The 26,806-nt window shown below is 42.0% G+C and overlaps 1 protein-coding gene across 1 annotated transcript in view; it reads left to right on the top strand.

Annotated features, from left to right (window-relative positions):
- Positions 1-25,449, top strand: part of Prim2 (DNA primase subunit 2) — a 141,896-nt gene extending 116,447 nt beyond the window's left edge. The window contains exons 11-14 of the mRNA XM_051204451.1: positions 2,070-2,196; positions 6,063-6,145; positions 17,748-17,816; positions 24,891-25,449. Coding sequence (XP_051060408.1) covers positions 2,070-2,196; positions 6,063-6,145; positions 17,748-17,816; positions 24,891-25,115 — 504 coding nt within the window. The 3' untranslated portion in view covers positions 25,116-25,449. The remainder of the gene's footprint in view (positions 1-2,069; positions 2,197-6,062; positions 6,146-17,747; positions 17,817-24,890) is intronic.
- Positions 25,450-26,806: the final 1,357 nt, after the last annotated feature.

Raw genomic sequence — 26,806 nt, 5'->3', positions numbered from 1 at the left:
TGCCCTTTGGAAATGACTCGTTATGTGTGCTCTGTGGCTTCTCAAGACTTCATAAGTATTGCCTAGGTGCGTGGGAGAGCATATGATGTGCTCTGTGAACCACTTAGAGCTCCTGAGACTTTCCTCTTGAAAGCTTTGAGATTGCTGAGTAGTAAAAGCAGGGCATAGTCTAAGATTGTCCTCCTATTATATAAAGGCTTTTGCGGTCTGACATCTGTTTAGTTATTTTAGAAACTTGGCTTTTTGTTCTCATAGTTTTTTGTTTGTTTGTTTTCAGACAAGATTTTTCTGTGTAACAGCCCTAGTTGTTCTCGAACTTACAGAGATCCGCCTGCCTCTGCCTTCCAAGTGCTGGGATTAAAGATGTGCGCCACCATGCCTGACTGTTCTCATTGTTTTACCCAAACAATTATGTGAGAAATGTATGAGGAATTAGAATATCACCAAACATCAGTCACTGGAAACACTTATTGGGAGCATGGCAATGGGGTGACTCCCTTTCGAATGCTATAGTAGACCAAGGAGTCTTCCCTGTGCAGTGAGTTCATTTTCTTGCATACTGGAATAGTGCTGGATAGCCCAGGAACAACTGATCACCTCAGTACAAATAGAGGCTAGCAAGCCATAAGCTAAACACGGGCAAGCGAGTGTGCAGTGAAGAGAAATATCCTCGAGGAGGTAGGGACGCACAGGGAAATGCCACTGAGGTATGGAAGATGAAGTGTCATTGAAAGAAAAGAAGCTACAGCCTAAAATGACGTATTGGAGCCTGTGATTTTTGAATATCTTATTATTGGGGAAGAGCTGCATTATGGAAAGCACTTGGGTTTGGGAATCAGCCTTGTTCAATCCCACATGCTTTTCAACTCTGCTATTTATTTAATGTCTGTGTTATATTACCCTGCTTCATTTCTTTGAACTTCAATTTCTTCTTGTGTACCCTCATAGGGGGACCAGTTATTTGAAATGATCAAATGGGATTGCACGTTTAAAAGCACCTAACAGTATGCCTGGTGGTACCTAAGTGCCTTCCAATGACTGTTAAGTCCCCTTTTCTCCTCATATCCTGTTCATTCCGAAGCCCCTTCCACCCCATTAGCTTGTTTTATGAACGTCCAGGCAGGGACGCCAGGTGGGAGGCTACTGCTGTGACCCATACACTCATCAGACATTTGCTGACAGCTTGTTTTCTGGAGTGGAATGCAGAGGATGGCATTAAATATTTTAAGAGGCACTTCACAAGTAGAGTGAGTTAGGATGTAGAAATTAAAGGACAGTTTAGGAGGAGGACAGAGAGGTTAAACTGGTTTCCACCTGGTGTATTCTCTGACATCAAATTGAGGAGGGCAAATTGATTGTTGTTTTAGGCAAGATTATTCTAGTCATTAACCAGTAAGCAGCCGGCCCTCCGTGGCTTTGGGCTTTTACATCCTTAGACTCAGTGAGCCTGACATTGAAGTGTTTGGGGGGGGGAAAAATCTTGTCTGTACTAACCTTGTACAAACATTTTTCATTGCTATTATTCCTGAACAATGACAGTGTAACCACTATTCCTCTATCATTTAGATTCTATTACTCGTTATAAATAATTTAGGGATCATCTAAAGTAGATGGGAGGCTGTAATAAGTTAGATACAAATATTACACCCAGTTGTGAGCTATTGGACATTGACTTGTCTATGCTAATATCCTTGGGATTCCTGGGAATGATCCCATTAGATACTAAAGATGGGGTGGGGGTAGGAGGGTGATTATAACCTTAACTGTTTACTACCTGAGGTTTCTATTGTGTCCAAAAAAAGTCTGTTTAATACACTGCAGAGACAAGTGCAAATGGCAGTAACAGAAAAACTGTGTGTGTGTGTGTGTGTGTGTGTGTGTGTGTCTGTGTGATAAAAGACCCAGGAGACACATAAAGTATGCATATCCAAGAATACTTGAGTCACCTAGCTCTTTGATCCTAGCTACTATTCTACTGTGTTGACTGACTTGGTCTCTCTCTCTCTCTCTCTCTCTCTCTCTCTCTCTCTCTCTCTCTCTCTCTCTCTCTCTCTCTCCTCTTCTCTCAGTTTGATAAAGGTTACTCTTACAACATCCGTCACAGCTTTGGAAAGGAAGGCAAGAGGACCGACTATACGCCTTTCAGTTGCATGAAGATTATCCTGACCAGCCCACCCAGCCAAGGGGATTATCATGGTAAGTGCTTGTCCTGGATCCTGGTTGAGTGGCTTTGCATTGCTGGAGGGTCCTAGCTTGCAGCAGCCTCTGTCTGTGTCGGTGTCAGGATGGGACCCCATTGCTCTGACAGTGACGTGCCTCCTCACTGAGCTCACTCAGCCACGGTCGGCTTGTGCTGGAGCAGGCTTCCCAGTTCTCATTCATGTGCTGTCCTCTATTTGTGTTCTGCAAGGGTATTAGAAGATAGAAGGGCTTTAAAGCTGTTTGACTCAGGAGAGCCCCAGTTTCAGAGCAGTACGCTTTGTAACGTTCAAAAGGTCACGTGCTGAGGAACAGTGCATTTTTCTTCTTACTACTATCATCTGACATGAGAGATTAAGTAAGTTTAGCCAACTGCTTGAGTTGTTTACACACACATGCGCGTGTGCACACACACAGTTCTTAAGAAATTTTAATTCCTGAATTAAGCATAGGAAGAGATTAGCAATGATAGAATAATTGTAGTAACATACTACAATAATAACGGTGTCAGTGTACTGTCCTTGCTTTTATATGATAAGCTACATTTTTTTGGTACAGTGAAGCCAAGGTGATGGATGTAGCCATTGTGATGTAGTGTTGGGAAGATCATGTCAGCTGACCCTAGACCAGCAAGCTGTGAGACCAGGCCATGGGAAGTAGACTGAGCACCACACTCTTATGGAATGGTTCTTTCCCAGCTGGCTCCATGGCTGCCTCACCCCAAATGAACACTCAGAGACTTATCTTAATTACAGTACTGTTGGCTGATGACTAGGGCTTATTATTGACTAGCTCTGTCTTAATTATTAACCCATTTCTATCAGTCTGGGTATTGCCATGAGGCTGTGGCTTACCCGGTGATGCCCGGCATGGTGCCACTCCTCCAGCAGTATTGCGACTCTGTCTGCTTCCCTTTCCCAGAATCCTCCTCCTCCTAGTCCTGCCTATTTGACTGCCTCATTGGCCATTGGCGCCATCATGTTTTATTCATCAACCAATAAGAGAAACATATGTACAGAAGACATCCCCATCATCCATCACACGTCAGAGCTTGAGCAGAAGAGACCTCAAAACATGCCCCCACAGTGACACACCCCCTACTTCAGCAGAACCACCCCTCCTAACAGTACCACTCTGTCTGGGGGACATTTTCCTTCAAACCCCTACAGAACCCCTTCTTAATTTCTATGATACTTTTAACCTGTAGCTTTTAGAAATGCGCAGGATTCCTGTCTCCGCTTATGGTAACATGTGTCCCTGCACGCTGTCTTTTTCTAGCGTATGATCCTGGTCTCTTCATTCTAGCATTCTTGCTGTCCTCATTCTGCTGCTCCTTCAGCTTTTTCACACTGAACTCCTCCGGTGCTTTGCTGACTCTCTGTCCTTGAGTGAGATAAGCTTGCTGGACACCCCTCTCCCCCGCAAGAACGTCAGGCAGCAATAGACCCGTCAGGATTCTGCTCACGTAGTCTCTTCTGGGGAACAAAATAGGCTGGTGTATTTAACCTTCCCCTTCCTTCTACAGAAGCTTGACTTACGTATTCATTTATATTTATTGATATGGCGAACACTGTGAGACGCTGGTAGATTTTTCTGGATGTAAACCTCATAAAAGTGTAAGATTAGCCTTAACACTCATCCCCTAGAGCTTTCTCTTGGAGGTGTTCACATTGGGACTCATGTCATGCATTTGTCAGTTGGGTTTGCCCAGTGGCACTGACTGTGATAGAGGTTTTGCTAGGGGATTTCTCTGCTGGTGAGTTACGAATCTCTGCATTTACCTGCTCTTCTCAGAATTTGCCCCGAGACCTTGGTTTTTGTTGTTGTTGATTTCAATCTAATTAGCTTTTTTTTTTTCCTTATTTAGGATAGACTCGAGCTTCTGAGCTCATAATATACTCAACCAGAAACTGGAGATGTGTCCTTTTTTTGCTCTGTTATTTGGAAGATTATTTAGTGCCCTCTATTGGTTTTCTTTCATCACTGATATACTTAGAATAGTTCATCAACCAGTTAGAATCCATGTAGGTCTATAGGTCTAACTGTATTCTGGCCTATGCCCTCAAACAATTCCCCCCCTCTGTTCCTCCCTCCCTTCCCTCCCTCCCTCTCTCTCTCTTCCCCCCTCTCTCCATCTCTCCCCCTCCACTACTGTTAGCTGTGACAGCATTCACCCGTCTTTTATTGTCTTGTTTGTTCATCCCTGAAAACCATTCTCGTTGATGTGAACGATAGGCACAGGATGTGTTTATATCATCTGTTAAAATGACCCAAGTTCTGGTTGCTTCCTCTGTTCTTCTGAGTGATCACATCTTGGAAAAACCTTTCTTGGAGTTGTTCTGTTTCTTCTTGGTTTGTCTTTCAGGCCTTTTATATGGTCCTGTCCATCATGTCAAGTATCATTTGGGCGATTCTGTTCAGTCTCTCTCATTTTTTATGTACTTTAATTATTCTGGAAATAACCAATAATTCCCATGTGCACCATCATAGCCTTCTCAATGGGATTTTTCTATTTTCATTACTGTATTTTCCGAGAATAATAATGATGACTAACATTTTCAGTTCTCTCTCTCTCTCTCTCTCTCTCTCTCTCTCTCTCTCTCTCTCTCTCTCTCTCTCTGTATGTGTGTGTGTGTGTGTGTGTGGTATGTGTGTGAGTGAGTCGGTATTTCAAACCCAGACACTGCGAGGCTAAGTTGTTTTTTTAAAAAATTGAATATGATATTTTTATCCTTTGAGAATTTCATACATGTATTCATGCTTTCTGATCATATTCATCCCCACTGCTACCCCTGACTGCCCCCAGATCCACCTCTACCCACCTTCCAGCTTCATCTCTCTGGTTTTTGCTTTAAATACCTCACCGTGTTCCATTTGTGCTGCTCATGTAGTCAGTCCGTGCAGAGCCACTGCATGGTCAACCTACCAGGAATGCCAGACTCTACTGTGCAGTATGCATTTCCACAGGAAGCTTCCTGTACTAAAATGTATTTGCTTACATCTAGATGCAGGATATGCTATAAATTCTGCAGATTTCATAGTTTATAGAGGTCCAATGGAGGATTTATTTATAGTTAAGTTTGTTTGATAAATGTGTTTGTTTGGCTTTTTGGCCCTTTTCCGTTATTCTTTTCAGCCCCAACTTCCACCAGTTTCATATAAAATGTGCAGTTACATGTAGTTAACATGTAGATCTATCATTCTGTGCCCGAATACTCCCTGTTCTTCTTCATGCAAATATTTCTCGTTGTCCATCCTTTTGTGTTGCTCATGAAATACAATGATGAAACATACCGTGTGTAGCTTTTCTCTGAAACAATTCCTAACTGTTCACATTGTTTACTGCCACGATTCTTCAAATTTTATATGGGATCTGGTCTTCAGGAGATAGGCATAGAATTTATGTCTGAATCTGATGTGATATATTTATGTTTCTTAGAGTTTGGATATTTTTATTTCCATTATATATACCCCTTCTTTTTTTTTTTTTTTAATGTCTTTATGCAATATTTTTAGGCCACAGAAATGCGAGAGTATCTTAAGTTTTAGGTAAACTGCTATGAATCCTTTGTGATTTTCTGTTCTGGCAAGAGAGTTTTCCCTTTCTGGTGAATGGCCATGGGAGCCGGGCAGCACTGTACTGTTTTATGTAACTCTTGAGTCCATAGTACCCCGATAACCAAGCAGCTAAATCCTTGTTTAGATAGAAAGGAAAGCCGTTGCACCCATGGGCAAACTGACTTTTTATTAATACGCCGTTAGACAGGTAAGAGCGCTTGTGTAGCCTCTCTCTCTCAGTGTGGCACTGTGCTGAACCCTGGTAAATGACCTTGCTGCTGTGCTGGCTTGTGCTTTGTTCTCAGGGTGCCCATTCCGTCACAGTGACGCAGAGCTGCTGAAGCAGAAGATGCAGTCCTACAAGATCCCTGCCTCCGGGATCAGCCAGGTAGGTCCAGTTCTGCTCGGGGTCCTCAGGGATTGGCAGCAGCTCTCTCCGCTTGGATTTGTTTACAGAAACGATGCTGTGTGCTGCATCAGGGACCACACCAGACCTGAAAGCCTTGGCTTTTCAGGTTCTGAGTCCTTGGAAGTTCCAGTTTGTCCTTCTGCTAGGCCACAGTTTAATTTCTCTTGGTAATAAAGGAACATAGAAATCCCACAACCTGTCTTATTTTTCTCTGTCACTTGAGGCCCTCATTTAAAAATATAAAGGTTAGTGTATTGAGGTTTACTAACGAAGCTAAAAATTCACGACAGGGTCTTTCATTTCGGAAATTTATTTTTTTCTGAGAAAATAAAATAAACTGAAGTCAGTGACTGTTCTGGTAGGCGTCAGTTGTTGCTATGTTTAATCTGTGTAGGTCTAATGGTAGTTTTTACTTAAGTAAAACTGTGTAAATTGTTATCCAAATATTTAAGAGAATACATCTTTTAGTAAGTCTGTCTTTTAGAAAGCACCATGGTGTTGTTAGGACTGCTGTCTGCAGTGTGGCTCTGACTTGCCTTGGACTCTGCCATAACAGAATGAGTCTCTTCTTCCTGCACCCAGAAGAAGCAGGGGCATCAAAGACATGGCACATCTTCAATAGTTTTGTTTTTTTTTTTTCAATTTGAAAAATGTTAACATACGACTGTTCAAAGTTTACATTGAGTCTAGTGGGTTCAGCTTATCCTGTAAAGTTCTTCAGTGAAGCAGTGCTTAACAAGGGAGAGCATCTGTATCCAGTGGAGTCTGGAGAGCACGATCTGAAAAAGTTGATCACAGGATGAGACTTGATAGAAAGTCGTGAATTAGAATCAAGGGTGCACGAACGGTAAAGCAGCTCTCAGGAGGCTCGGCGTTGCACCTGTTGTGTTAGAGCTATTGGAGTCCGCTCCACTATCAGTGTCCATGACACACACCAGCTACAGATTCCTGCAGAAAAGCACTGTAAGATAGCTTAGCAATATTTTAGGTTAGTTACATCCGAGAAACGATAATCTTTTTGACATACTTGTTTTAAACTTTTAAAAGCAGTTTTATCTGTTTCATTTGAGCTTTTTATTTGCGGCCATAGGAAATGGAAAATACCAGCAGCGTCCTGAGTTCATGTCGCTCCGTTGTCAGTAGTGATGTCTGAGTTCTGAGCCCTGGAGACATTTCATGACCAGAGTGATTAGGTTTTGCTTTTACGTTCACCTGGTATTTGCTTCTGCTTAGAATTGTCTTTGACTTTCTACAACCAACAGTTTTACAGGCTGACTGTAAGAGTAGAAATAGGATACTCATTTGCAAGGTTGTTGTTTTTTTTTTTTTTAATGGAAATTGTGTTATTTACAAATGTCTTTAATTTCCTTTTCATTTTAGTGTTTTTCAGTAGAGAAGAAATATTTGTTTTGGAATTTTGATTCAGTGTAATCATTAATAATTATTTCTAAAGTGGATCCAATTAGTGTTTCCAAGAAACTAATTAGTGATGTCAAAGCCAAGCCATCAAGTGTGAGAACGTGTGTGTCCTTTGTACCCATCGAGTGTGAGAGCGTTGTGTGTCCTTTGTACTTTTGGGGCGCTAGTGAACTTGTTTCTCACAGTCCAAAACTTTTAAGGCAATTAATTATTGACTGTTAAACCGTAATTGGTAAGTGCCTTTTAATGAAGATTTCCCTCAAAATGGACAGTTAGAAAAGTAACTGTCATAATTTCATGGTAGTGCTCACAAGTGCTCCAATAAAGTCTTATGACTCCTTGTTTGATGTGCTTATAAATTCGAACTACCAAAGAGCATTGTCATATTGTCAGATGAGGACTACTTAACCAATGCTGTAGACATTCGTCTCCATTATTGAGGGAACAGTGTCTGCTGTAGGTACTATTTCGGATCCGACAACAGCACTTGGAGCCTTTATTTGTGGGTAGTTGTAAATGTGCATTTTTTAGTAGTAAATTTCATTACTAAATTTCAAAACTGCAGTAGAGGAGACGTGTGATAGCCATGGTTACATTTTTGCTTATATCACAAAAATCATCATTTAATTTGACTTTTAAAATATATTTTCATTTTTAGAAGCCAGAGATAGTTTTAAGGTTTTTTAAAAAATATTATTCAAGATGTATAATCTAAGGAAAAATCATATATAAAGTTGAATATCATTTGTCTTTGTTGATGAAAGTATTCAGTAAACAGAAAGAAATTTCATTGGTAGTATTTGGTTTTGCTCGCATAAATCCAACTTGTTTAGTCATTAAACTGCTTTTCTAACTTAGCTCTTTTTGTGACCATTTTTATTGTCAAAGTCCCCACCCCCTTTGGAGAAACAGACTTTAGTAGAAAATTAAGTAACTGTATTCATAGGGCACATACTTCAGATTTTTAATCTTCTCAGCTTAGAGCAGCTGTAGAACTATGGTTTTTACCATCAGTTTTACAATGCATTTCTTGTTAGACAATTCTTTCTCTTTCTCTCTCTCTCTCTGTGTGTGTGTGTGTGTGTGTGTGTGTAAGTATGTATGTGTGTATATATGTAATCTCGTGTATATAGTGCATAAACGCCTTCTAATGCCCTCATCCTTAGAAAACAGTTAATTGGCAGGCTTTGTGCATGACTTCTTTTTCTGTCACACTAGCATGATTACTGGGTACAATTCTTTTTTGTAAGAATTTATAATTAAATCAGTACGTGTCTTATACATGCCTATAAGATCATAGGGCATAGTAGTTCTGAAGTATCTTGCTTTTTTATCAAGACAAAGAGTAAACAAAGCAGAACAGTAATTAGTAACTGAGCTCTGGAGCTGACGTTAGCTCTCCCGCCTGTCCTGCCTCTAAGCACATTCGTCTCCTGAGTCCTCGATTGTCCTCCTTCCAATTCCTACCTCACTTAGTTATTGATGTTTCCTCAGCACAAAATACTGATATTAATCTGCACTGAGAAATTCCGTATTGGGGCCGCAGTTGGAATTGCTTTGTAAGATTTTTTTTTAGTACCTGCTTTACTGTAATAAAGAATGTCAAGTGCGCCAATAAATAGTGTAACCGAGGTGCCACAGATCCGAAGGGGAACGAAGACACTCAGTGACACAGGGGATAGTGTTTCAACCAGGTCTGAGTACTGCGTAGGATTTTCCCCGCAGCAGGAGGTGAGGATACGAGACAACAAAGCCACATTCAGCGTTAATGAACAGCCATTTGTCTGGCGCGGTGGCTCAGCAGGCAGAGACCCTTGCCACACAAGCTTGGTGAGCTGAGTTTGATGCCCCAGATCCATATAAAATGTGGAAGGAGAGCCACAACTCCACAGTTAGTTGTCCTCTGACCTCCTCATGTGTAGCATGGAACACGCGCATTCTTCCAAACTCTTAAAATATATAATAAACTGGCGATGCCTGTATTCCACTTGCTGTTGAAGACACTAGAAATATTGTGAGAGTTGACACTAATGAGGCCTACTTGATGGAGCTAACCTTGCAGGGGGGAGACAGGCAAGAGAGTGTGGTGATAAAGGGCAGAAGGAGACCTTTGGGAGACCAGGTCAGAGTGTGTTCTGGGAGGCCTGTGACAACACAGAGCAACGCCATTCTGATGGATATTACCACTAAAGTTTTAATTCTAGATTAACCCAAACTACCATATTAGATAAGAGACTCCCATACATGTTACCACTAGGACTTTGTGAGCTAAAATTCCACGGAACATTGTAGAAAAGCCTAGATCAGCTATGAGGATGCTATGGCCAAAAGAGCCAGAGCAGAGCCCAGGAAGGGAGGCTAGGTCTGATGAGAATTTGGATTGTGTAGAATAGTGTGTGCTCCCTCCTTGTCAGGCACTGGAATGCATAGTTGGGATTGGCTTTTATGAGTTACTCTGGTGGCAGTGTGGGCTCTTGTAGGGGAAAATCAAGAAGCCTATGATAAGAGAGAGAATGATAGGGGCCGAGCAGTAGAGAGGAAAAGGGAAGTCTTAAAGACATTTGGAAGTAAAATCAACTTAGACTATATAAACAATAAAGAATTAGACAGTAAAATTCTTGACATTTCATGCTGTTAAGCAAATGAAAGTGCATTTTCTTTCTTTTTTTTTAAATTTTGTCATGGAATATCTTGTTTGTTCATGGAGATTGAAAGCTTTGCTGGGTGTAGTAGTCTGGGCTGGCATCCACGGTCACTTAGTGTCTGCAGAACATCAGTCTAGGACCTTCCGGCTTTCATTGTTTCCATTGAGAAGTTGGGTGTAATTTTGATAGGTCTGCCTTTATATATTCCCTGTCCTTTTCCCTTTGCAGCTCTTAATATTCTTTCTTTATTCTGTATATTTAGTGTTTTGATTGTTATATGGCAAGGGACTTTTTTTATTTACTTTTTTTGGGGGGGGGGCTCTAGTCTTCTAGCTCCTCATACCTTCATAGGCATATCCTACTTTAGGTTGGGAAAGTTTTCTTCTGTGATTTTGTGGAATATATTTTATGTGCCTTTGAGCTAGTATTTTCCTTCTTTTATCCCTATTATTGTTAGGTTAATTCTTTTCATGGTGTCCCAGATTTCTTGCATGTTCTGTATTAAGAATTTGTTGGATTTATCATTTTCTTTGACTGATGAGTCTGTTTTCTCTGTCGTATCTTCAATGCCGGAGTTTCTCTCGTCCATCCCTTGTGTTCTGTTGGTTATGCTTACGTCTGTAGTTCCTGCTCGTTTACCCAGATTTTCCATTTCCAGAGTTCCCTCTGTATTTTCTTTATCTCCTCTTTTACAATTTTCAAGTCTTCAAGTGTTTCCTTCACCTGCTTGTTTTTTATTGGCTTTCTTGCCTTTCTTTAAGGGATTTGTTACTCTCTCCCAAGTTTTTTCTTTTCCTCCATTTTTCTAAGGGAAGTTTTCATTTCTTCTTTAAGGGCCTCTTTCATCTTCATAAAGTTATTTTTAGGGTCATTTCTTTCTGTTTGATCTGTGTTAGACTGTTCAGGCCATGATGATGTCGGACCACTAGTTTCTGGTGGTATCATATTGCTGTTTGTGTTGTTGATTGTAGTCTTACACTGCCATCCACCCATCTCTTCCTCCAGCCCCCTCCAGGGGGAGGTGGGTCAGTGGGGCCAGTGGTCAATGATGTAGAGGCGGGGGATGGTTGACGGGAGAGGGTGCCTGGTTGCTGGGGTTGCCGTGGGTCAAAAGTACATTTTGAAGAAATGAAAACCTGGCCTTCGTCTCCTTGGTGAAGGCCACAGCAGAGGTCTGGTTTTGCCTGGCCAGGCATTGAGGAAACAAAAACAGAGCAGTATGTGCAGATCAGATGTGTTCCACACTGTGTACCTCTACCAAGCTTTTCTTTCACTTTTGAAACAAGGAAGCCCAGAAATGGAGTAGAAAATTTGCGTGGGCTAGTTTTGAAAAGTTGACCTCTTTAAGAAGAAGCAAGCCTGTCCTCACTTCTACATTAAGACAGATGACCTTGAATTAGAGACACACTAGCCATATGTCTAATTGTTGTGGCACGCGCACTTCACCAGTCACCCAGAGCCAAGGGTGGGCAGGTGGCAGCTTCCTGCTGCCAAGTCATCCTTTGAGCGTTATTGGCAGGCGCCGGAGTAAATGGTGGGAGGAAGCTGCACCTGCTCTCAAAGTTAGACTTGGAACATGTGCTGTGCATTGATGCTTATGTTTATTTCTGTTGTTGTGTGGCATTTCCTACTGGTGATGGTGACTGTCATACATATTGATTGACTGGCAAAGATCAGTGTGATAGACCACAGTCATTCAAATCATAAAAGCAGTTATTTCATTTGTCTTTAAAGACAGCTTGGTTATGCCACTTAATTAGGATTCCTTACCAGGTGTGATGGTGCCAGCACTTGGGAAGCTAGCCTGGGCTGCATAGACCGTGGCAGCATGCACAACCCTTGTCCAGGTTCATACCAGAGGAATCCCAGCACTGAGAAGGTGAAGTGAACACAAACCCCCCCCCCCAACCAAGAAGCTATTTGCAATTAGTGTCTACTGGGAAAGGGAAAATCCATCTTCTCTAAGGTTCTCACTGGATAAATCAGCCATACTCCAGGATGGGCACCATGTCCAGAAGTACTTAGCCAATACAAATGCACTCGGTAGTGTTTTTTTTTTTGGGGGGGGTGTTTTTTCTTTATTGATTTATTTGTTTTTCACTTGTTTGATGTTTTGTTTGGGGAAGGGGTTGTAAGAACAGAGGGTGAGAAAGAAATACAATGTGGGTGGAGTTGGAGGAAGGGAAGTCATGATCAAAGTTTATTATATAAAAGAAATTTCAATGAAAAAGAAAAATCAGTTTTTACAAAAAAGGAAAAATAATTCTCTTATGGAAATAACCAGTAACTTGTCTTCAGGATAAATTAAAATTAGTTTCTTTTACTAAACAAAGCAAATACAAATGGATTAAGTTTTTTGTAAAGATGAAACGATGAATTATTTCGTTTTTAAAAGTTTAGAATTCTTCTTGGTGGATTTTAGTCGCCGAGAATAATTAAAGTCAGTGGGGAAGTCTATTGCTAAGAGCCAGGTTGCCACAGTGATGCTCTGTAATTTCACTTTTACTCTAAATATTGGTGTGAACACCAAGCCTTGAGTTCTTCATGGGAATTTTTCTTTGAAAATTTTATGTTTCCACAATTGATGTTATTGTTTAGTTTGATTATTTTTTTCTGGAGTGTAATTAGAAAGCTCATTAGGCAGGCATCAGAGCTGCCCGTGGTTCATTTCCCTCTGGTCTTAGGGAGCTGTTCTTTGGAATTAGCACTGTCTGTAAGAGGGCCTCTCAGAGTAGAACAGGAAGACTGGAGGAGTCCTTGTCTTTGCTGTTGACGGACCCTCTGTGAGCTCAGTGGACTTTGCTCATTCCCCTCCTGGTTCAGTCTTCCTGCTGTTTGCCTCTTTATGCCTCCACGATGTGAGTTCTCCCCTTTGAGTGGTACACGATGTGAGTTCTCCCCTTTGAGTGGTACACGTATCCCAGACTCATCCTCTTTCTGACCTCTGCTTCTGTCCTTGCAACTGCATGTCTGCATATGGTTTCTGTGGTGAGCACATCAGAGTGTAGCTCAGTGATGGTACTTAGGCCTCCTCTAAGAGAGAACCAGCAGTTTGTAGGACCCTGTGGGATTGAGCTGATATGACTTTTGAATCTTTCTGGCTTCTTTTCTTGCCTTATGATAGCTTTCTTTCCTTTCTGACATCCTCAATAGGAGCCAAACTGATGGGACTTCACTATCTTAGACTTTTCATTCTTCCAAATTTTATTAAAACAAGTACCCGATTTTGAGCATTTTGTTAGCATCATAAAGTGAACTAATATAGGGAGTGATGTTTTTGTGATCTTTAGACTTGATGCTGGAAAGACAACACTGCCAAGAAGTAATGATGCCCGGCTGTGTCCTCTTCTTCAGTACCCTTACCCTTTGGAACACTTTCATTCTGGCCTGAATTCTGTTCCTTCCAGCCTGTCCTATGCATCTTCAGGATTCTGGAGTTTCCTGAACTTATAACTATGCCTTTTATCACAAACTCAGAGTCTTTTGGGCAAATCTTGATTTTTCCTTTCTATTTCTAACTTTGTATTTCCTGCCTTGGAGTTATTCTGCCCCAAAGCACATTGTATCAGTACCCATCTTGTTGTCTTAATACAATGTTTAATAGTTATTATGTTCATATCAGAACATTCACCAAAATTAAGAGCAAACCAACGTCGAGTTGCACTGCATAGGCAAATGCTAGCAGTTCAGAATCCCTTGTAAAAATCTGTGAAGTCAGTAGACTGGGTCTAACATACAATGTTAGCATTATGGCTCTACATCCCCGTAACTGCCATCACTCAGAAAGCACTCAACTAGCTGTGCTTAGTGACTAAAATGTGGTATTTTGTACATATTTTATATGAGAAATAAATGTCCATGTATAAGGAACAGCAGGATCATAGGAAAAACAGTACTGTCATGTCCACTTCCTTAAGGAGTGGACAGGCTGTAAGATCCACAAGAAGTCAGCTGAGCGGCTGTGCCTTCTGTGTAGGGCCGGGAAGCTGCACCCCTGAAACCTTAACAGTGTGGCTGCCTAACAAGACCTGACCAGTGACAACATTAGTTAACATGCCAGTGTTGATGGAGGAGATCTCACAAGTGTCCCCCCCCCCTGCATGGAAAGCTCCAGGCAGTTAATGATTGCAGAGAGGAGGAGGATCAGTCTCCCCCAGGATACGCCCCCTGACTGGTTTGTCCAACACCGAATGCCAGCCCTAACAGCAAGCAACAGTAAGTGGACCTAGCAGACTGTATTGGCAAATGTATAGGCATGCGCACATAAAAGTCACAATTAAAAGAGCACAGTGCAGATAATGCATGAAAGAGGGAGGGAGGTTTAGAGGAAGGGGAAGGAGGACAGTGGGGGTTAGGAACAGGATAGGATGTAAAGACCCGAAGAAGACCGGGCGTGTTATGTATATGTGCCAAGTGTTGTAATGGAACCCATCAGCTATGTATACATGTCAGGTGTCATAATGGAACCCATTGGTGTGTGTGTGTGTGTGTGTGTGTGTGTGTGTGCACGTGTGCGCGTCAAGTGTCATAATGGAACCCATTGGTGTGTGTGTGTGTGTGTGTGTGTGTGTGTGCACGTGTGCGCGTCAAGTGTCATAATGGAACCCATTGGTGTGTGTGTGTGTGTGTGTGTGTGTGTGTATGCGCGCGCGCGTGTGTGCACGTGTGCACGTGTGCGCGCCAAGTGTCATAATGGAACCCATTAGCTTGTACAGTTAATAAATAAAAATGAAAAGACTATGTGCCTTGAGCTCTGGTGTTGACGGGTTCAAATCATTCTCTGAGGGGGGAAAATCTTTTTAAAAACCCATTGCATGATATTTAGGAAATGGCTTGAGAAGGCGGGGGTGAGCTTTGGGGATGAGTGTTGTAAAATGTCAGAACTGACTCTGGTTGGACAGTTTCATGGAAAGTGCCCGTTTGGCTATTAGGAAATGCTTGGTCTCCAAGTCTGAGTACTGAGAACTACCACTGCCTCTGTGCTCACCCTGGTGGGCTCCACCAGCCAGCCCTGGTGTCTAGTCTGCCCTTCACAGTAATGAGTGTGGCATAAGAGTAAGTCAGTTTGTCACCCCTGGCTGAGGGGTCGCCTGTCTTCCTGAATTTCCACAGTATAGGTCATAATCTGGACCCCCGTAATTGTGTTCTCCAGTAGTTTGACAATTTCTCTTTCATTTTGAAAACATGTAAGTTGTTGCTATATTCCTCTACGGGAAACTAGATTAAGCTACACACGATTTCTTAATTCTTTTTAAAATTGATCCTGTCCCTAATGAGACCTCCAGGCAACTTTATTTTAAGAGGATGTATTTCTTGTCTGAAATGAAGATAGTACCTGGCATTGCCATCTAATTGCCCCAAAGCTCTCTCCCTGTCTGTTGGAATTCTCTTTGGCTCACCCCGCCATCCCCGTCCTGCTTGCTGACATGGGTTCTCTTTTAACCTCCTCCGCTTCATGTCCTTTATTCTAAATTTGTTTTTCTTGCCAGAAAACCCACTATTTTCTTTGTTTCCCCATACCGTCTCACTTCTATACATTACGTTGCCTCACATGCTGGGGTATGATTAGTAAGATTCTTTTAAAATAGATGGATGAATGATTTCAAACCAAAATTCTTTTAGTAAAGAACAGCCACCTCTGTGGTAGAAATAGCTGTTTTCTTAATAAGAATTTAATGAAAACAAACGATAAGCATTTTCAGTTGGGTCCGCATTTCTCATATTCTGTGTCTTATTTGTCACTTTAGCTTTCTTACATGTGTACAGTCACTGTCGCTGGGTCATCTTAACTGACAACTTAACGTAGCCTAGACTCACCTGGGAGGAGTCTTCAATGAAGGATTATCGGGTCAGGCTGGTCTGTGGGGCATGTCTGGGGGTTACCTCGATTGTTAATTGATATCAGAAGGCTCAGCCAGTCATGGCCTGCACCATTCCTGTGTTTTGATTTTACATAAAAGAAATATAAATATACCACATGGCTCAGTTTCATTTCTGAATTTATTTCATCTTCAGGTAGCTTATGGCATCAAATCTTTTTCTGTTTTTGTTTTGTTTTGTTTTCAAGACAGGGTTTCTCTCTCTGTATTGCTTTGGAGCCTGTCCTGGCTCTCTCTCTGTGGACCAGGCTGGCCTCGAACTCACAGAGATCCTGTCTCTGCCTCCCTAGTGCTGGGATTAAAGGTGGGCACTGACTGTTTGTGTTTGAAGTCTCCTTTGAAATGACAATTCATGTATGTCATCCTGTTGAGTTTGTTGTCCAGTAATTAATTTCAAGTTCATCACTGCACAGCTTTAATGGATGTGTGAAAAAGCATTGGGGTGTAAGTTCAAAGTGTTGTGTCATTACTCACAAGATTTTGTGACTTCATTTATTTATTGTCATTTATTTTAATGAATTTAGTTTTATTTTTCTCTAATTTTGAGGAAAAATGGGTCATAGAGGTAGACAAAATCCTGAGTTCTGTGACAGGTTGATATTTATATAGAAGTTAATTGAAAGTGATTTAGAATTTGGATATAAGACAACCAGAAGAAAACAGTCCTTTAGCAAATTCTTGCTGGTGTACAATGCCCCTTCTACAACTATAATTTTCTGTAAAAACTGTAAGGCAGGAGTTCAAGTCTGCCTTCATTTCTTTTGTGGCGGGAAGGTTAGCCTTTTGAAAGGCTATTCTCTAGATTTCTATTTCCTTTAATTTGTGGTTATCTCTTAATTCCAGCATTTTCCTGTGCTTGATAGATGGGTCAAATATGTATATTTTATTTATTTGGAAGTGGTGGAAGGCAATGAAACTTTATAAGTTTCAGGTACCATTGTGCTTTGCTGATAAGGATGGGTCCCTATGGCATTCTGAAGAGATTACATGAAGTAGAATTGGAAGGAAAATTGTATTTACCAAAGATAGGATGGCGTCCCTAGTAGATGCTCAGAATAGGCTATTCACTGCCATATTATGCTGAGTTTTACTAGAAGAGACTTCATTACAGAAAAGACAATCTGATTGACGGGAAGTTGTTGCCTCTGTATGCTGGTCCAGAGGGTTTGGGTTCACAACAGTGTCTAGTGCTGCATCTGTATAAACAGGTAATGTGAAAATAAGTCTAAAGAGTGCATTTTATTGCTTCATGCCTCTACTGTTAGATTAGTAGATTCATAGCAACACATTTTTTTAAAAAGATCCTGCAATATGATGTACTGACAGTTCCATCAAAATCAAAATCCCAGGATCTGCTGTCATCTTGCTGTCAAAGTAACGTTATTAAAGTCCCGGGTGGCAGGTCAGAAAGATCACTTGCTATCACTTGCCATCTGTGTTTTAATGCTGAGCTAAACCACTCCTGGATTATCTCAGCATCGTTGAAGTGTCCGGGCTGTAGAAGCACAGAGTGCTACATGATTTATTGAGTTTCCTTTTTGGAATAGAGATTATGGAAGGCCAACCACTGCGACCACAATGGCTTAGAAGAAACTTAACCTGTATTTTTTCTTTCTTACTTTCACCCTGTCATTTTAGATTTTGGATTTAGTAAAGGGGACTCACTATCAGGTAGCCTGTCAGAAGTACTTCGAGATGACGCATAATGTAAGTACATTGTTTACATTTACAGATTGATGCATGTGGTGGTTACTCGGTGTTCTGCTTGGTTCTTTTAGTTGTTCTAGTGAAAGTCACTCTCCAAATGTCAACAGAAGAAGAGATTTGTTACATGGTGTTAAGTAACTTACAAAATTTATGAAAGTGCCTAAGAACTGAGGTGGGTCCTACAGAATCAGAAACATTACAAGGAAGATCCACCCATCCTAAGAGGGTCTTGCCATGCTGCACCCATCACTTCCTGTCTGTGTTCAAGAACCAAGGTTGCTGAGGTTTTAGGTACAGAGGCCTTAGGTCTGTCACACCTTGCAAAAGCTGCCACAGAAAATATATAGTCATAGCTGTGAACTTATAGAACTTTGTCTATAGAGAGTTGACCTATAGGCCTTAGTTTGCCACTCCTTGAACTAGATTAGATGTGGAACCTTGGCCACACCTGTCCAAATGAACCTGTGACCTTTACCATCCTTCATGAGGAAAGTCATTGTGGCTGCCTCTTGACAATTGCTTAATCTGCCTCCAAGGTTTCATGGCAGGGATTGCATTTCTTACCCTGCTGGCTCAGCTTGAGAGTTTTCATTGCATATATGCTCCTAATTGTTTGGTTTCTCCGTGTTTTGTCTTGTCTTTCTGGTATAGCTCAGACTGGCATCAGAGTCATTATGTAGCCCAAGCATGACCTTGAATCCCTCAGTCCCCTCCCTTCACCTCCTGGGATAATAGGCAAGCACTCTACCAAAGTGAGCCACACGGCAATTCAGTGAATTCTGGAAGTGTGCTTTTGTGATAGCCAACACAACTAGGGCTACAATTTGCCAGTTTTTAAACCTAGCCTTAGTTTACTGAAGATGTGCATTCAAATCCTTTCATACGTGGAAGTAGCATAGCTTGAACTGCATGCAAATGTTTGTATTCATTACAATATAGATTTTTCGTTGCAGATATCTCCACATATGATTTTCCTAGTGCAAAAATAGAGTCAATTTTTATTGCCAGCTTTCTGCCGTCCTATCTCCCTCCTCAGTAAACCTCTGGGTTCATTTTCTTTGGGCCTCTGCGATGGCATTCATTTAAGTGCAAGTTTTGAAAATGAACTCGCTAATTGATACTGTTTGCAGCAGCAGCGAGATAGCTCCATATGGCGGTGTGGTAACACCAGCTGCCTCATTACAGGCTGTCATTGCAAACCTCTTGATTAAAACCTGAGTATCCCACAGGTAAAACAGCATTGCTTCCATTCCTTAGATCTGTGTTTGCTGTGGCAGAAATATGAGACCTAGCTTTGAGTGAAGGTCATCATGTGGGATGTATTGGTTCCTTCAGTGGGTGTCAAAAGCTGGCCTACTGATGGCTGTCTGCCTTGTGTTTTTAAGGGGCAGTGTTCAAAACAGTTGTATGTTGCTGCACCCCATCATTCTCGTTCTTGCGTGCTTTGACTGTAGGAGGAAACACTGGACCTTGTATTAATCTCTGAGTCCTAATTGAATTTTTTTTTTTTTTAAAGAAATAGATCCCTTTGAATTGGAGACTTTATTTTCCAAGCACTTGAGCATAATTTCTTGGGCATCATATAAATTGCTACAATGATCTTGTCAAAACCCATCACACATTTTTCTGAAGTCCTAAGTGGGGTGTATGACATGTACACTCGTGTCTTTATTACAGATAGCAGTTGGCTTCTGGGCTGGAAGCTACACCCACCATCACGTCTCATTTAGAACCCATCATAGCTTCCTAACTCATTTCTCAGAATCTACACACACACCATCTTCCTTCTTCCCCCCTTCACACGGCGGGGGTGAGGGTTACAGTAATGGAATTTGATTATTTCATTAAAACATATCTGTGGATTCCCATTTGAAAGTCATAACGTGTCCTATAAAACACTGTCACCAGCCATGCTGACCTGGTCCCGGTTCTTACAGGTTCTGTGCACCTTCCAGGTATGTGTTGCATGCTTCACCTCTGAAACCCCTCCCTCCAAAGACCAACCCCCGGTTACGGTACCGAAGGGGCCAGTAGAGCCTTTAGAGGGTGGGTTCTAGTGGAGGAAGCTAAGTCCTGGAGACCATGCCCTTGAAGACACTGGGGTGTTGGTCATCGCTCCACCATGTCCCATCTTTGTGATGTACCTCAGCACAGGTGTGGTAGCAAGAGACACTGGACCCTGTTTTGAAATCTCAGAACTGTGAACCTGAATAACCTCTCCCCCTTTGGAAGCTGCTTATCTCAGTGTTTTCTCACAGTAATACAAAATGTGTAAAAATGAAAATGCTCCACACTGTTTCCCTCTCCCAGCACCATGTGCAAACATAATTAAAATCAGCTACAAAGAAACCTTCAAAATAGTGGCGGCCAGTGGGAAGGGGTGGAGGGTGGGCAGAGATTCGTAAGTACAACAATGAAAAGTCCCAGTACAGATGTTTCCATCAATTGCAGGGAATGAAAAGTAGCTTTGTTTTGGTGAATAATAGCCACTCACCCTTGGGAATTTGCAAAATGAGCAAGGAACTGGGATGAATTCCTTTTCCACAAGTTGACTTTAAAGAGCGCTTACTGTCATTTTTTTTTTTCTGGTTTATATTTGTACCTTTTCCCTAACACACCTCAAGTCTATTTTTCTGAATAGGATAAAAGATTGCATAAGCCATATATGCTTTCTTCAGAACAAAAGGGAGAGCCAGGATTCAGCAAGAACTGCAGTTCAGTCGGGAGAAACACATCAACAGTTGGCTTCCAGACCACAAGTTTAGCAGAACAGTCAAGGCCATGTGTACCCTGAGGGACCTACTGGGAAATGCCACACAGATCAGGGCATCAGCCTGTCGCAGGGCCCAGGCTCTGCGGTAAATGCTTAGTAAAAGTTGATGGAGATGTCTTCTGTACATATGTTCCCCTTATTTATTGGTGAATAAACCACTGTTGGCCAATAGGGCAGCAAGATAGGCGGGTCTAGGAGATGAGAATTCTGGGAAACAGAATCAGATGCTATGTGAGACCACAAAGGGGTAAATGTAGAAATGCATAGATTAGTAGTTACAGGTTAATAATTAAGACAGAGCTAGCCAATAAGAAGCCCAAGTCACCAGCTAACAATTTCATAATTAATATAGTGTCTATGTATTTATTTGGGGCTGACTTGGCTGTGGGACCAGGCTGGCAGGAAGAACCATCTGAAACAAAAGGCATTAAAGTAGATGTTCATAGAAAGTACATCCCTGAAATATATTAGAGCTAAGACACTTAACTGCCCTTCACTTGCTAACCTTGATATAAAAAGTAAGGGACAATTGATTCTAGTCTTGTGGTTAAATTCATCTCCATATTTCTTTCATACCTGTGATACACAACCACTTTCCAGTCTGGGTTTCTTTAAAGTGACAAAAAAAAAAAATAGTGATAACTTTATTGTTTTGGGAATTCTACTTCATTTTTAATTGACTTACCTTAAAATATTTGATTTGGATTCCATAGAACCACAACTTTTTAAAGATTCATATTCCGTTAATTCCCCCCCCCACCAACCTGATGTCATAGCAATATTATTATGCAATATTCCACAGTTGAGAACAGTAAGGTTTACAAAGGGTACCGTGTTTTCTCTTGCTCACACTGAATTCTGAGTATCAGTTTAGTTCGGCCATCTTCTGTAAGGACAGGTGTAGTAAACCCATTAACAACTCAAAGGAAGACACAGAAAAATCCCTCACAGTCAAAAAGGAGAGAAAGAAAATCCTCCCTATATTACTGTTTTTCCAGGGTTACATTATTTTTGTAAGAGGTTTTTAAACAAGGCTTTGTGAAGAGTAATCTTTAAAGGGTCTGGAGAGATGGCTCAGTGGTCAGAGCACTGGCTGTTCTTGCAGAGGACCCGGGTTCGGTTTCCAGCACCAGATGTCACCTCACAACCACCTGCAACTCCAGTACTTGGGGTCTGCTGCCTTCTTTGGAAGGTGCTGGCATACATGCAGGCAAAACACTCATACACATAAAATTTTTTTCAAAAATAACATTTAGGCAAAGTCTTTCAAAACTTAGGTTGTCTTTTCGACTCTGAAGGAAGCCTCTTAATCCAGCTGCAGGGGAACGTAGTGCTCTAGTCCAAAGGCCTGGCTTCAGTTTTTGTTTTGTTTGATTCCGTCTGTATGTGGGATTGTTAAAGAAGGACATTTTAATGTGCGGCATGTTGAGCATATCTTCCTCCCTTTCTCACCCTCCTGTTAGGCCCTCTGTTCCCCTCGACAGCTGCACGAGCCTGATTTTAACACACACACACACACACACACACACACACACACACACACACACACACACACACATTTATTTATGGACCACACATGACTGGCTTAATTTGCTTATTGTGCTTATCTCCAGTTGTATCCAAATGACATAACTCCACTCATGATGCCTAAAAGTATTCCTTTGAGTATATACGCTACATTTTCTTCGTCCATTCCCTGGTTGCTGAGTGGCTAGGTTGGTTCCATAGCAATGATGTTCAACAGTTTCCATGATATGTTGATTTCAGTAAATATCCATGTGATGTAGCTGGAGATGTATTTTAATTCACAGAACCCCAGCTGTTAGCTTGGCGACTGAGCAAATCAAAAATCTCTGGATGTTTAGTTAAAGGAGCAGTAGTGTCCCTCAGACCTCTCATTTTCTGTTCACAAAATGGGACGCCTTCTGATTGAAATGTTTAAACTAGTTATGAAACATTTCTCAGTTTCTCAGGAATTGGGTGAAATCAGATAAAGAAGTTCACAAATTATGCCATTGTTAATGAAAATTACAAATTTATCATAAAACAGTAAGGAAATGCTTAGAAGTTAAGCAACCCCATTGTTAAAAGGATAAAGATTTTTTTTTTTTTTTTTTTCTTGGTGATCCTAAAACCTAGATATAAAGAACCAGTCACCTAACAGAGTAATGTCACTACAGTTACTGGCCCAGTGTTTACTAACTCTGGAGGTGATGACTTAGCAGGAAACCCCTTTTTTCTGGCTCCTGTTCCACCCTCTGGGGGCTCATTCTGAACCATGGTAACTCCTTTTTTCCTCCCTACGAGTCCAGATTAATCCGCCATAAGATGTGTATGGATGTAATCACACCCCTCTCCTCCTGAAGGACTCTTACAATTCCAGTTGCCCTGTGCCTAGAGAAGTATGTCTAGACAGACCCTGCTTTCCGAGATCTTGGGGGTCTGGTGCCTGCCAGTGTCTGTGACCTTGTTCTTCTTATCTGTGGAGTGCCTTTTATACCAGGCCATGTGGACCACTCGCTCTCTGTGCCCTTCTCTGTACCCCTGCTGCTTCCCACCCCAGCCCTTTGTCCTCTCCATCTTGCCGGCCCCATCAAAGAGCACTTCCCCACAAAGGCTACTTTGATCTGCGTAGCCAGAGTAATGGACCTTTATCTGTGACCCTTCTATTTTCCATTGCTGGAAATGATTTTTTCAGCTCAGGAATTACAAGGCTGTGGTGTTCTTTAGTTTTAGTCAGTGAACTCTCACGTTCTGAGAAACTACTGATTATAATACAGCCAGGTATACAGTAAGTCATAAAATCTATGACTGGCTGATTCTGCACTCAACTCAGTAAATATTTATTACATACCTGTTGTGTACAAACCGGCTCAAGACAGAGTGGAGTGTAAAAAATGGTACAAGCCAAGAATGGGGTTACAAACCAGGCTACTCAGGAGCCTGAAGCAGGAGCATTTACAAAATCAAGGCCAGCGAGCTAACACAGCAAAGACATAGAGACACTATCTTTAATAAATAAGCAAATGAAAGTAAGGTAAATAAGACATAGCCCAATGGTTTCTGATATGAAAATACCACATTTTAAAAACCCAGCAGAGCTCAAGCAAAGTGGTCCCTGCTGCTACCTCTCTCTAACTGCAGGTGAGAAGGTCAGGCATGCTAGGCAGTGTGTTTCATAGACACAATATTCTGACCCTTTAGTTGAGGCAGTGTGTTTCATAAACACAATAGTCTGACCCTTTAGTTGAGTACGAAGAAAGTGACTTGAAGATTCACATTTTAAATAAAAGTTTTCCTACTTTATTATGCCACATCTTTTAGGAATCACTAAAACAAAGGCCGCAGTTTTCAGGAACAACTGTTGTATACGTACACAATACTTTGACCTTGGCCCAAAGACAATCATTCATATTCCATCTGCGTCCTTGGTAGTGTCATCTTGGGCAAGATCCTTAACCTCCCTTTTCAGTTATGCTACTAAAAATCCTGAAAAGTATTGACACTCTCGCTGAGTGCATGGAGGAGAGTGTGTTTATGACACCTGGGATGTAGATGTCTTTGTTTACCATCATCAGAATATGGGAATAATAGTCTTTACTCCTCAGCGATTACTAAAGGTACAGAGTGATGAGAAATGTGTTTATCCTTTTGCTTAGGTGCACTGGAGGTGCACTAACTTGTGCGTCACTAGTGGCCATTTCAACACATAAACTCGCCCAGCTGTGTTTCCCAAACCCTGTTATCGTTGTGTGGGGGCCGGAACCCAGGTGGCACACATGTGGGGAAGGATTCTACCACAGAGCTACACTTCCAGCCGGCCGTGTAGAACACTTTTCTTTTTTTTTTTTAATCATGGGTATTCCTCAACAGACATTGGAATGATGTGGGTACTCTAAGAACTGAGGGTGAATTGGATGTGGACAGCTGAGTTGTTGTCCAGAATGTGCTCAAGTTCCGTGGACATGGCATGGGGGTCATGTTGGGAGCAATGTGTTTGGCATGCTGTTTCAGCTGTTTTGAGTCATTTATTCTGTCGAGAGTAGGTAGTGGGTAGGAGTTAGAGCCAACTGCATAGGTTTGGACTGAGCATACACACGTCCTAGCCCTGGTGTTAGTGGGATCTTCAGCTGAAGCTCCCTTAGGTGAAGTGAGGGTAAGCAGTGGATTGTTTATTCCAGATGGGCGTAGCTGGGATCCACATCCCAGTATTCAGCAGTGAGTGAGGATGCAGACCGCCTTGGAAGCTTTATTTCTAGCTTTGCTGTGCTGATGTGGTTTAAATTTGCTTCCTTGGACAGGTAGATGATTGTGGCTTCTCTTTGAATCATCCAAATCAGTTCTTTGTGGAAAGCCAGCGGATCCTAACTGGTGGCAAAGACATCAAGAAGGAGTCCAGTCAGCCAGAAACGCCGCAGCCCAAAGCCAGTGTCCAGAAGAGCAGGGAAGCATCGGCTGCACTGGCCTCTCTAAACTCCTCCCTGGAAATGGAGCTGGAGGGGCTAGAAGATTATTTTAGTAAATGATGTGGCCACTTCAGTAACTCCTTTCCCTACTGAATACATTCCTATTTGTAAGGTTTACCTTTTTAAAGCTTCCTGTTGAACAACTTTGTCTGCCTACCTACTCCGTGTTTATGTTTGTTAGCAAAGTCAGCTTGCTTCCAGCAGAGTTCCTATTGAAACACTTCACTGAGTATTGTTATTTGAACCCTGTTTCAGAAAATTAAAGCAGTGCTTAGAGACTAAAGTCCTCCGGCAGCAATACAACTAAAACCAACTTTTAAAGTTTCACGTGTTATAATTCGGACCCAGTTCTCTTTTGGAGTATTTTTGCTAATAAATATCAACATGTATCTGACTATATCTGTGTAATTGGGAGTGTTATTTCGCAGCAGATTAGGCGTTACTTTGTTTGAAATGGCAGTTGAAGTACTAATCACTGTCCATTGATATGGGGAGCAGAGGAAGCTCCGAGTGAATGTGTAAGGAGTAGATCAGGGCCTAGGTGAATGTGTATTGTTGACACGGGCATGGCCACGGCCCGGACAGCAATGCCTGAGACTCATGAGTGTGGCAATGCCTTCCTCTGGTCTGACTGTGCAAAAATCCCAAGCACAGCTTCTTTGTGTGGGGTGTCTGCAGCTTGGGACCGCTATCCTACGGAGATTAGCGACCTCCCTCCCTACTTCAGTTCTACACAGCGTCTGGTTGCTGTTGCAGTTGGTACACTCCGTCCAGGCAAGCACAGCCTACCCAACCCTGTTTTCTGTATGCTTGTCTGTGCTCTGGGCTTTCTCCCTCCCCCTCCCCCCCCCCGCATTGCCCCGGTCAGGTTTCACCAGTGAAGAGTAGAAACTTTTCTTTTTCTTCTTCATGGCCTGTTTGCTCTTCTTCATCGGCAGGGAGAGGCTCCATCCTTGTGATGTGGCATCCCGTGGGTGGCAGCAGCCTCACTGAAATGAACAGTGATTTGAGAGACAGAATGGCTGGAGTTATTTGTTAAGGGACGGGCTGTTAAGTAAGTGATGACACTCTGCATCCCTGTCATTTTCCACCGGCTTCTTACTAAGGCAAGAAGAAGGTTTAAAGTCTAAAGTGTGGATTACCTAATAATTGGGTAACTAGCATTCCTTTCAGTGCAAGCACTGGGATTTAGCAAACCCCAATGACTGCACACCTGCAGCATCAGCTTCCAATCCTGGCGTACTCCTGGCAAGGAAGTGAGCTGGGCCTGCATGGCCCATGAGAGCCATGTTCAGTAGAGCCATCTTCTAATGGCCTGATTCCTCCACCGAATCTCCAATCTAACATAGATAGCTTCAGTCTTATAATGTGCTATATTCTCATGAAAGAATTGAAATGCGAACAGGGACCTATTGGTGCAGTGTTCCATGGAGCTATTTTTAACCACAGAATTAAGTTAGCTTTAGAGCGCTGAACATCCAAATGGAAGTCTCTTGTGGTGCATTAAGGGACATTGGACACAATCTCATCATGTATTTCAGTGGGGGACCTTAATGTCTCTGTAGGTGACAATGCTGTGTGGTGCCATCTTTTGCTGCTGCCTTGTGTCCTCGTCTCATGAAGAGGAGAAAGGCAGGGACAGAAGGGTCGAATTTCAGAATAGTGCTAGTTTAGATCTTAGTCGCAAGTTCAGTATCTCAGTAAGGACCCATTTACAACACTGAAGAACATGTAAAATGTTGTGAAGTCTG

The sequence above is a fragment of the Phodopus roborovskii genome, unplaced genomic scaffold (genome assembly GCF_943737965.1).
Source record: "Phodopus roborovskii unplaced genomic scaffold, PHOROB, whole genome shotgun sequence".
Classification (NCBI taxonomy): domain Eukaryota; kingdom Metazoa; phylum Chordata; class Mammalia; order Rodentia; family Cricetidae; genus Phodopus; species Phodopus roborovskii.
Note: the sequence above shows the minus strand (reverse complement) of the source record. Positions and strands in the feature narration are given on the sequence as shown.